At 44.3% G+C, this 11977-nt stretch overlaps 1 protein-coding gene across 1 annotated transcript in view; it reads left to right on the top strand.

Annotated features, from left to right (window-relative positions):
• LOC113446386 (lymphocyte antigen 6E-like) overlaps positions 1 to 8742 on the top strand; it is a 16830-nt gene extending 8088 nt beyond the window's left edge. The window contains exons 2-3 of the mRNA XM_026716018.2: positions 4186 to 4308; positions 5795 to 8742. Coding sequence (XP_026571803.1) covers positions 4186 to 4308; positions 5795 to 6003 — 332 coding nt within the window. The 3' untranslated portion in view covers positions 6004 to 8742. The remainder of the gene's footprint in view (positions 1 to 4185; positions 4309 to 5794) is intronic.
• Positions 8743 to 11977: the final 3235 nt, after the last annotated feature.

The raw sequence follows: 11977 nt of genomic DNA, 5'->3' as shown, positions 1-11977 counted from the left end.
TGTTCCCAGTGTACGCATGCACAGAGCTGTCAGGAGAAGGGAACAGCTAAGGAACAAGGGTCGACTCTGGAGTAAAGGCTCAGGTGAACGACCCCTTTCAAGGGGAATAAAGAGGAGCGAAAGGGGAGTAGTGTTTACAATTAGTTTGTTTCATTAGTGTGAAGATTTTTTTCATGACTCTCAGAGATTCTTTGCCAAGTATTTTCTTGTATAGCGTTGCGCTTGGAAGCTATCGGCCTGGCAGCTCTCCAAGCCTGATAAGGTCTGTGGTTGCAATTCACTCTTTGAAAGACTGTTTTCCAGGACTTTGTTGGATGTGAATACAAATTCACATTAGCCTAACAAAAAGGGGTTTTGTCAGGAGAAGGAGTCGGCTTTGTGATTTTGTGAAGCCTGCGCCAGAACACATTTGATTCCTTCCAACCCGCCATGACAGCATAAAAGCCATACCGGGTAGGGGGGGTCCCCAATCCTCCACCTAAGGATACTCTCTGTGGGGCTTCCAGGTTCCCCCTACTTTCCAAACAGATACCACTTTGGCCAAAACAGGTAGGACGTGCGTAAAATAAAACCTCCAAGAAATCCCACCCTTCGGGGGTCAAAATAGCGAAGTAAAATGTGAATAATTTACAAGAAGAAAAACTAGCTGACCACATACTTTCCAAAGCTGTAAAACAATCTGACCCGTAGCGGTTCGTTTTAACTCCGTGACAGGAGGAACACAGTTCAGAGACATTCTTGAGGGGTGAGTGTGACAGTCTTTGTGATGAGGGCGAGCAAGGAGAGATGGGAATGACGGCTGTTTAAATGTCAGTTCCTCTTTTCTGAAGGTGCCTTGTCTGTCTAAATTCCGGTATTTGAGGGGCTGCCACAGAGAGGCGGGGGTGGTGGTGTGTCAATTTATTTTCCAGAGCACCTGAAAGCAGAAAAGAAACAATGGATAGAAACTAATCGAGGGGAAAAGCAACCTGGAACTAAGGAGAAACTTCGTAACAGTGAGGACAATTAATCAGTGGAAGAGCTCGCCACCAGAAATTGTGGGTGCTCCATCACTGGAGGTTTTTAAGAAGAGATTGGAGCGTCACTTGTCTGAAATGGGATAGGGTCTCCTACCTGAGCAGAGGGTTGGACTTCCTTCCTTCCTTCCTTCCTTCCTTCCTTCCTTCCTTCTTCTCCTCCTCTTCCTCCTTCCCCACTCCTCCTCCTTCTTCTTCCTCCTCTTCTCCTCCTCTCCTCCTCCTCCTCTTCCTCCTTCCTTCCCTCCTTCTTCTTCTCCTTCTCCTCCTCCTCCTCCTTCCCCTTCCCCCCTCCTCCTCCTTCTTCTTCTTCCTCCTCTTCTCCTCCTCCTCTTCCTCCTCCTCCTCCTCTTCCTCCTCTTCCTCCTTCCTTCCTTCCTTCCTTCCTTCCTTCCTTCCCTCCCTCCTTCTTCCTCTCCTTCTCCTCCTTCCCCCTCCTCCTCCTCCTTCTTCTTCCTCCTCCTCTTCCTCCTCCTCCTCCTCCCTTCCTCCTTCCTTCCTTCCCTCCTTCTTCTTCTCCTTCCTCCTCCTCCTCCTCCTCCTCCTCCTTCCCCTTCCCCCTCCTCCTCCTTCTTCTTCTTCCTCCTCTTCTCCTCCTCCTCCTCTTCTTCCTTCCTTCCTTCCTTCCTTCCTTCCTTCCTTCCTTCCTTCCTTCCTTCCTTCCTTCCTTCCTTCCTCCCTCCCTCCTCCTCCCTCCCTCCCTCCCTCCCTTTCTCCTCCTCCTCCTCCTCCTCCTCCTTTCATATCCTTCATCGGATGTTGGCGATCATGTTGGCCATCCTATTGTTATCAACAGCCACACAAAATTCCTCCTCAGTTCTAACTTGCTTCTCTCCTTGATGAGTTTCCATCTGTTGCTTCTTATCCTGCCCTCAGGTGCCTTGGAGACTAGGTTGTCCCGCTCTTATTTGTAGCAGCCCCTCAGATATTGGAAGACTGCCATCATGTCACCCCACCCCCAGTGCTTCTTTTCATTAAACTAGACATACCCAATTCCCGCAACTTTTCTGGCATGGTTCTGAGTAACGCCCTTGATCAATTAAAGACTATTGAGACCATAGCTTTTCTCCAAGATCCTGTTTGTTAGGCACATCATATCAGCGCGTTCAAATGTGAAACCAACTCTGAATAATTCTCACGCTTTGGTATAATTAAAGAATAGATATTGTCCATCACCCCTATCATGTCACAGGTCATGTTAACCAACCAAGCAGGCGATGAACTTCTCATCACTCTCTATGGCTTTTGCCGGGGCATGTTGAGCTGACCTTGGGTCTCAGGAGCCTTATCGCTGTTTTGTCTGGCACTGTAGAGGAAAACATTCTACATTCTTTAATGCATGGCAAGGTAGAAATGAAGCAAAGTCAAGTATGGCTTCAGCTAGAGGCCTTTTGAGAGTTGACACTTCTGTATATGCTTTAGCCTTCCAGTCCTCTAATCATACACCATGTTGGCTTGCTTGCTTACTCCATTACAAGCAAATAGGAGACAGCAGTGCGCAGCGACAGCCAAAAAAAGCCAACACAATCCTAAATTGCATTAACAGAGGGAGACAATCCCGATCAAGTGAGGTACTAATACCACTCTATAAAGCAGGGATCTTCAAGCTTGACAGCTTTAAGACTTGTGGACTTCAACTCCCAGAATTCCTCCTCCAGCCATGATAGCTCAGGAATTCTGGGAGTTGGAAGTCCACAAGTCTTAAACTTGCCAAGTTTGAAGATCCTTGCTCTAAAGCCTTAGTAAGACCACACCTAGAGTACTGCATCCAGATTTGGTCACCACACTATAAAAAAGAGGTTGAGACTCTAGAAAAAGTGCAGAGAAGAGCAACCAGGATGATTAGGGGGCTGGAGGCTCAAACATACGAAGAACGGTTGCAGGAACTGGGCTTGACTAGTCTAGGGAAGAGAAGGACCAGGGGAGACAGGAGAGCAGTGTTTCAATATTTGAAGGGACACAGTGGCTCAGTGGATAAGACGCTGAGCTTGTCGGCAGTTCGGTGGTTTGAACCCCTAGCACTGCATAACAGAGCGAGCTCCTGTTACTTGTTCCAGCTTCTGTCAACCTAGCAGTTCGAAAGCATGTAAAAACTGCAAGCACAAAAATAGGGACCCCTTTGGTGGGAAGGTAACAGCGTTCCATGCACCTTCACCATTTAGTCATGCTGGCCACATGACCATGGAGACGTCTTCAGACAGCGCTGGCTCTTTGGCTTTGTAATGGAGATGAGCACTGCCCCCTAGAGCCGGAAATGACTAACACATATGTGTGAGGGGAATGTTCACTTTTACGTTAGTATTTGAGGGGCTGCCACAGAGACGACGGGGTCAAGCTATTTTCCAAAGCCCCTGTAGACCAGACAAGGAATAATGGATGAAAACTGAGGAATGAGAGATTCAACCTGGAAATAAGGAGAAATTTTCTGACAGTGAGAACAATCAAGCCATGGAACCAAAGTTGCCTTCAGAAGTGGTGGGAGCTTCATCCCTGGAAGCTTTCAAGAAGAGACTGGGCTGCCATCTGTCAGAAATGGTGTAGGATCTACTACCTGGGCGGGGGGTGGGGGTTGGACTAGATGACCTACAAGATCCCTTCCAACTCTGTTAATCTGTAATCTGTAAAAAGTAGTTACAACCATTTATTTAGTGACCATTTGAAGTTACAATGACACTTTTTTTTTTAAAGAAAAAGTGACTCCTAGGATCTTTCTTTCACATTTAACAATCCTTGCAATATCCCCAGGGTTACATGATGAAATATTCAGACACTCGACCACTGACTCGTATTTAGGACGATTGCAACATCCCAGGGTCAAATACAACCCCCCTTTTGTGACCTTCCGATAAGCAAAGTCATTGAGGAGGGGGAAACATTTAACAACCAAGTTATTCATTTAACGACTTCCGTGATTGACTTCAAGAAGGTTGCGGGCAAGAATGGCCGCCGTATGGGGCAAGGCTCACTTAACAAATGTCTCACTTAGCAACGGAAGTTTGGGGCTCAGTTGTCCTCCTACCGTTTGAGAGCTACCTACATTCCCATTTATCTATTTATTTTTATTTTACGATTCTTGTAAAACTTTGCAAAATTGCCGGGGTGTCTCTGTTCATTTCATGATGTGACTTCGTAATGCAAGTGTCTTTGCTTCTTTCTGTGTGCCCTGTAGCAAAGTCTTCGCTCATATGCATGGCATGCGACAAAGTGGACCATAACAACAAGTGCATCGACCTGAAGGTCTGTGATGACACCGATCGCTACTGCTATACAAAATATTTTGGTAGAGGTTCTGGTAAGTGATATTTTTTACCCCTCTGGGAACTTTTCACTCTAGCATTGCAAGCAAGTGCTTCTTTTACAATGGAATGGGATAGGATAGGATATAGGATATGTGAGGTAGAAAATATGAACGGAATAGAAAATAGGATAGGATAGGATGCAGGATATAGAAAATATGGAATGGAGTGGAATAGAATATAGAATAGAATAGAAAATAGAATAGGATAGGATATAGGATATAGAAAATATGGAATGAAATAGAAAGTAGGATAGGATAGGATACAGGATATAGAAAATATGGAATGGAGTGGAATAGAATATAGAATAGAATAGAAAATAGAATAGGATAGGATATAGGATAGGTGACGTAGAAAATATGAATGGAATAGAAAATAGGATGGGATAGGATACTGGATATAGAAAATATGGAATGGAGTGGAATAGAATATAGAATAGAATAGAAAATAGGATAGGATATAGGATATAGAAAATATGGAATGAAATAGAAAATAGGATAGAATAGAAAATAGAATAGGATAGGATACAGGATATAGAAAATATGGAATGGAATAGAATATAGAATAGAATAGAAAATAGGATAGGATATAGGATATGTGATGTAGAAAATATCAATGGATAGAAAATAGGAAATATGGAATGGGTGGAATAGAAAATATAGGATGGATATAGATATATAGAAGGATAGGATATAGAAAATATGGAATGGAATAGGAATAGAATAGAAAATAGGATAGAATAGGATATGATGTAAAAATAGGAATAGAAAATAGGATAGGATACAGGATATAGAAAATATGGAATGGAATAGAATATAGAATAGAATAGAAAATAGAATAGGATAGGATACAGGATATAGAAAATATGGAATGAAATAGAATAGGATAGCATAGGAAAGGATAGGATATAGGATATTGAAAATATGGAATGGAATGGAACAGAAAATAGAATAGGATAGGTTATAGGATATAGAAAATATGGAATGAAATAGAATAGAAAATAGTCTTATTTTAAGCTTGATCAAATAAACCAACTTTGTATCCTTTCCTTTTCTAATTTTAGTTATAATAGTTTTTATTTTATTTTAAAAAAAGCAGTTGAGTTCTTCTTCCAAAGAGTTGGAAGCCAGAACACCCAGACTTATGATTCCAATTAGCTACTCTTGAAAATAAAATAAAATAAAATCATCCTTATCTCCTTTTAATGAGCCCATAATCCCTTGCGGGGTGGAGTCAGGGCAACTGAATGAAACAGAGTGTTTTAATGGCCAGATGCCTTTCCTGTCACCAATGCGGAGTTTTGTTCAGCAGATATATTCTCATTGTGCCCAGAGAGAAAAAAATCTGCCTCGGCCTAGGATCGAACTCACAGCCTCCTGATTGTGAGGTGAGAGCTCCACCTCTAGGCCACCACACCCCCACAAAAATAAAATTAAATGACGGAGACAAAACAATCGTGTTAATTTTCTTCCTCTCCTGTAGGTGAAGACCACAAGGAACTGATCAGCAAAGGATGTTCTGCCGATTGTCCTGAAGTAGGGTTTGATATCGGCGTGATGGCTTTCTCAGTGAAATGCTGTCAACATTCCTTCTGCAACACAAGTGGTGCCGTTGGTGTGAAGAAGAGCTCCTTGCTGCTGTTGGTGGGCACCTTGGCCAGTGTCTTCTATATCATTGGAGTCAATCTGTGATGAGAGACTACGTGAGCTCATGGCAGCTCCACCCAGGGAGGACTCGAACCTATCCTGGAAAATTGTAGGTTAAAAAGAATTTCCCTCTTGCTTCTTGGCTCTGCCTTCAATTCTTTCAACTAATAATCCAAGCCTAGTCCTTGGTACACCTCGGTGGTGTCCGATCTACATGGACTGTTTCTTGGGTCAAGGGCCTGATGATTCTCCTTTCCTCCCCGATCATGATTTTGCAGGTGTTTTGTAATTTCTCTGCAATTGCTCCTTGAGAACGCCAACCCACATGAGTTGACCAAAGTTATGGGCAGCGGATATCAATATGCACGATTATAGAGTTGAGAAATAGCCTTGTGGTTGGTGATGTATCCCTCCTGGTTGGGAGAACCTCAAGCTTTCCTTCTTGCTTGAAACAACCTTGCTTGCAAGGAAATTCCCTTTGGGGAGGGTTGGGTTTGATGATTCCAGCTTGCTTACTTTATACTTGGAGCTTGGTAAGATCAACTGTTGTTAAGCTTGGCTGTTCCGAACACCAAAGGAGCAGTGGTGGTATTTGACCGGTTCAGCCCGGTTCTGCCGAGCCGGTAGTGGCGATGAGCAGCGGAGACCAAACCGGTTCTCTCAACTGTTCTGTTGTTGGGCCCGCCTGCCCGGGCTCCCATACTCACCCTTACTCTCTGCTTTTGAAGCGCAGCTGCTTTGCACGGCACAGAAGAGTGCTACGCGGAAGCTGCTGAAGCAACCGGGAGAGTGAAAGCTTGCAGGAGGCGAATTGGAACCCCTCTGTGCCTGCACAAAGTGCGTGTTTGGCACGTGCACACATGCAAAGTATGTGCGCATGCACAAAGTGTGCCCACCAAGCCATGCCCACCGAACCGGTGGCAAAAGTTTTTGAATCCCACCACTGCAAAGGAGTATATTTCACATGTAGCCCGTCGTGTAGGAATGAATGCCTAGTTTCACGCAATCCAAAGTTTGTAGAATAAATTGCCTGGACTCACGCCATGTGCTGAGCCCTAAAACGCAACGTACAGTTGACAAGGATTGGGTTAACATGCAACATTCAGCCATGCTGGATTGGGTACGGTCTTCCGCTGGTTGGGTTCATGGTTGAATAAGGGTTTGTTTTATTTAGAGAAGGTGAAAGGAACTTTTCTCAATGACACCGCCCAGAATCACACAGTATTATATGCTGCTGTATGGGCAGCATATAATAAATAAATATATTTATTGATACATATTTATATCTATATCTGTATCTCACTGTATGGGATGTGGCCAGTGCCATGTTTTTCCTGAATCAGTTGACCGCATATAAATCATTTGGCAAAAGCCACATTTTGTATAGGTAAAGCACTGTAAAGCTGCATATAAGTGCTATTGACTCTGCGTAGAACATTCTCTGAATAATTCCTTGGATTTTGACCATTTTGGGACATTAGGCAGCCCATCAAGATTTACTTAGAAGTAATTCAGGTGTTTTCAACATTGAGACACATCTGGTGAGCTGCACCTTTAAAGTTGAAGCTTCTTTTTTCTAAAATGTCCAGATTTTTCCCTATCCAGAATAGCAACAACACTCAGACTTATATACCGCTTCCCAGTGCTTTTATGGCCCTCTCTAAGAGGTTTATAGAGTCAGCATATTGTCCCCAACAATCTGGGTCCTCATTTTACCCACCTTAGCAGGATGGAAGGCAGAGTCCAGGAAGGATTCGAACTGCCAAATTGCAGGCAGCCGGCAGGCAGCAGAAGTAATCTGCAGTACTGCGCTCTAACCACTGTGCCACCACGGCTCCATAGGAGGAAAGTAATCCAAATTGGGAAAATAAGAGCACCGTTTCAAACAATCAATTACATTTTCTCTCTTTCCCTTAAACCTTTGTAAAGGGTGTATTTTTCATAATGCTCCCAAACTGAATAATGTTAATCGCAAAAAGGAAATTAAACCTTCCTTGCAATTTGTCTTTCTGTGCGTGTGTGTGGGTGGGGCATGTTGCTGAGCTTTAAATAACCCCCTTGTTTGATGCAGATTGGTTTTACAATGACCAGATTAGGATGACTAGTGAAGGAATTAAAAAAAAATCATCTAGACTCTTGGGGATATTTGTGGAGGGAAAAATAGAAAATTAGTTTTATTGTAACTACTTTATCTTGCTTACAAATTTATAGTATAGGCTAACAGGTGAAACCAATGTTTTCCAACCTTGGCAAATTTAAGATGTATGCACTTCAAGTCCGAAGAATTGAAGCTGCCTGGGAAATTGTGTAAGTCAAAGTCCACACAACTTAGACTTCTGGGAGTTGAAGTCAAAACACCTTAGAATTCTGTGAATTGAAGTCCACACAACTTAGACTTCTGGGAGTTGAAGTCAAAACGACTTAGAATTCTGTGAATTGAAGTCCAAACAGCTTAGAATTCTGGGAGTTGAAGTCCACACATTTTAAAAGATGGGGAGGTTGAGAAACTATGTGTTAACCTACTTGCTGAATGAAACAATTTATCTGGGTTTATGCAATGCATTGGATTGTAAATTGAACCAAATGGATGGTTAGTTAAGTTTCCAAGAAGCTCAACCTGGATTAACGTTAGCCAAGTTTAGCACTTTGCACAACAACTTTCTTATTATTTACCTGTTTCATGAAGGTGGGGAAAAATAAATAAAATTGCAACAATATAAACATAAAAATAAAATAATGTTTTTTTTTTTTTTTTTACAAATGAATAAAGCCGTTTTAAAAGCAGGTAATACATCTTTGCTTGTCTTACGTTTCTTCCTACTCAGAAAGCCTTTAAAGTACAGGTGTGCAGTTGCGCCTTTCAGTGAAATCATTATACAGGTAGTCCTTGACTTGTGACCACAACTGAGCCCAAAATTTTCTGTTGTTAAGTCAGATATTTGTTAAGTCAGACATGATTTTCCATCCTTGTCCTGCCTTTAGGTGCTTTGGGACGGGGGCAGGGGTGGGCTGCTAATAGTTTGCACCAGTTTGGGTGAACCGGATGTTAATTTTACATCCGGTTCGCTGAACGGGGAGTTGCAATGATTGGCCGGTCTCACCCACATTCACCCCGCCTCGCCCCTCTCAGGAGTCTCCACGTGGCCCAATTTGGATCCCAGGTAGGTGTAAGGCAGGAGTGGGCAAACTATGGCCCGGGGGCCACATCCGGCCCGTTGGTCTTTTTAATCCAGCCTGCCGAAGATTGTTACAGAATTAAGGTTTGATGTGAATGATTGAATGATTGCATTCATTTGATTTTGACTTGTAATGACAGGCATTTCGACACCAGGTGGAGGCCCGTCCGTCAAATTTTAAAAGTCAATGAGGCCCCCAAGCCAAAAAGTTTGCCCACCCCTGGTGTAAGGCCTGTACAGAGGGCTCGGGGAGGGTGAAAAATGAGCCTCCTAGAGCAGCGGTTGTCAACTGGTGGGCCGCAGCCCACTGGTGGGCCGTGAGAAAATTTTGGTGGGCCGCAGAGAAATCTCACCCCCAGAGCACCCCCACAAAGCAATTAATCCAGGCTGTGCAGAAACACAAGGCTGCGCGGCCCACATGGCCCGTGGGAACCCTCTCCTCCCACTCACTCCTTACCTGGTGAACTTACCTGCTAAATTCCTATTTTTCCTTTTTCTGACCATCATCTGTTCTGCTGTGCCGGGAGATTTAGATTAACTAGGAAGCAGGAAATGGTTGGATTTCTTGCTTTCTAGCTAGTCTTTAGATCTCCGGCTCTGCTTGTAACTACAGCCGAACCTCCCTTTAGGACTGAAGATTTGCTTTCAAGTAGATTCAGTGCAGACTCACAGCAAGCACATTTGAGAGACTGAGCTAGCCGATTACAGATAGATAGATCACTGAATGATTCTGTGAGCAACTCTGTCTGCCTGCTTTGCCTGCTTTTGGGTAAAAGTTGCTCTTTTTAAAATAAAAAATTCAATATTTACATGCAGGGTGGTGTTGTGAGTTAATTTTGTGAGTTTGCTTGAAAGCAAATTTTATGTGAAGGACTCAGGTAGCAGATTGCAGAAAGATAGATCTCTGAATGAATCTGTGGTTCTGTGAGCAACTCAATCTGCCTGCCTGCTTTGCCTGATTTTGGGTAAAAGTTGCTCTTTTTTTAAATAAAAAATTCAATACAACCCATGCCCAGCCAGTCACATGACCACCAAGCCACACCCACAAATTAGGCCATGTCCACAGAATCAGTTAGTGGTCCCAGGGACCTAAAATTATGAGTTTGGTGGTCCCTGAGGTCCAAAAGGTTGGCTACCCGTCCTAGAGGGTCTGGAAAGCCAGAAGCAGGCCCATTTTCAGCCTCTAGGAGCCCGGGGAGGCCGTTTTTGCCCTCCCGGAGGCTTGAGGAAAGCCTCTGGAACCTGGGGAAGGTGAAACATAGGCCTCCCAGAGGCTCCAGAAGGCCAGAAACAGGCCCGTTTCCAGCCTCTAGAGGGCTTCCGGAGCCCAGGGAGGCCATTTTCGCCCTCTTGGAAGCTCGAAGCCTCCGGAGCCTGGGGAGGGTGAAAACAGCCCCCTTGCTATGGTGCAGGAGGCCAACTAGGCCCCGTCCACTATGGCCACACCCACCCAGCCACCGGGCAGAGAATTGGTTGCTAAATTTTTTGAAGCCCATCCCTGGACAGTGGTCCTCAACCTGCAGGCCTCAACCTGGTATTGGGCTGCGGCCCATTTGGAACCAGGCCGCACAAGTAGGAGATATGGGGACATAACTCAATTTGCTTAAGAAGCAGGCACTCACGCCGGCACAGAAAGCTCCTTTTCTGCAAGCAGGGCTGTGTCCACCCATCTTGTCAACCCAGAAGCTGACCTGACCACAGTCATTTTGATGCTTCAGTGTTGCCACACTGGACCTGAGGGATAGGGAGGGCGGGGGGAAATATAGAGAGCTGGGGTTTTGTAGCCAAAATAAAATACTTTCCCCTGGGAACCAAGGACACTTCCACAGGTGGTCAGAGGAGAGGAGGAGTGAAGTTACCAGGTGACCGGACAGCATCTTGATTGGACCATGTGACTGGAGAAGGAAAAAATTAGGTGAAAAACCTTCAGAGTTGGTTTTCACCAGAACTGTGCCAACATGATAGATCCAATAAATTCTTTGAGGAATCTAGTATTCTTTGAGGAATCTACTTGCCTCAGAGATTTACTTGTTTGGTGGTGTATTATTTGGAACCCTGACACACTGCTTGAATAAATGCGGCTGCGCACACAAGCGTATGTGCTTGCTGCTTGTGTGAAAACAACCCTTCTCCTTCCCTCCCCCGCCACCAGCCAGTGGGCAAAAGTTGGAAAAGTTGGAGACCCCTGTTTTGCAGAATAGGTTGACCCCATCTCTTGTGGCAGCCCCTCAAATGTTGGAACCCAAATATTGGAATATTTGGAACCAGTGTTTTTCAGTGATGGCCACTCTGAATTCTGAATAGGTTGTTCGGCTCTTCCGATATAAAAGGGATTAAAATAGCCGTCTGTGAAGGGATGTGTTCTTAGGGAATAAAGAACAGGTGGTCGGATACGTTCCCATGGAAACGAACATTGAGGGGAAGATGTTTTAGGGCAGTGTTTCACAACCTTGGCCACTTAAGGATGGGTGGACTTCAAGTCCCAGAATTCCCAAGTCTCCTCCCACACTTAACTTAGCAACGAAGTTGATTAGGCGACTGGAGGCGAAAACATACGAAGAATGGTTGCAGGAATTGGGATTATCTAATCTGATGAAAGGAAGGACTAAGGGTGACATGATAGCAGTCTTTCAATATTTGAGGGGCTGCCCCAAAGAAGAGGGAGTCAAGCTATTCTCCAAAACACTTGAGGGCAGGACAAGAAGCAATGGACAGAAACGAAACAAGGAGAGAAGCAACCTAGAACTAAGAAAAAAATTTCCTGAATGTTAGAACAATTAATCAATTAATCAGACAACAACTTGCCTCCAGAAGTTGTGGATGCTCCAATATGGGAAGTTTTT

The sequence above is a fragment of the Pseudonaja textilis genome, chromosome 3, assembly GCF_049901715.1.
Source record: "Pseudonaja textilis isolate UNSWEBS1 chromosome 3, rPseTex1.2, whole genome shotgun sequence".
Taxonomy (NCBI): Eukaryota; Metazoa; Chordata; class Lepidosauria; order Squamata; family Elapidae; genus Pseudonaja; species Pseudonaja textilis.
Note: the sequence above shows the minus strand (reverse complement) of the source record. Positions and strands in the feature narration are given on the sequence as shown.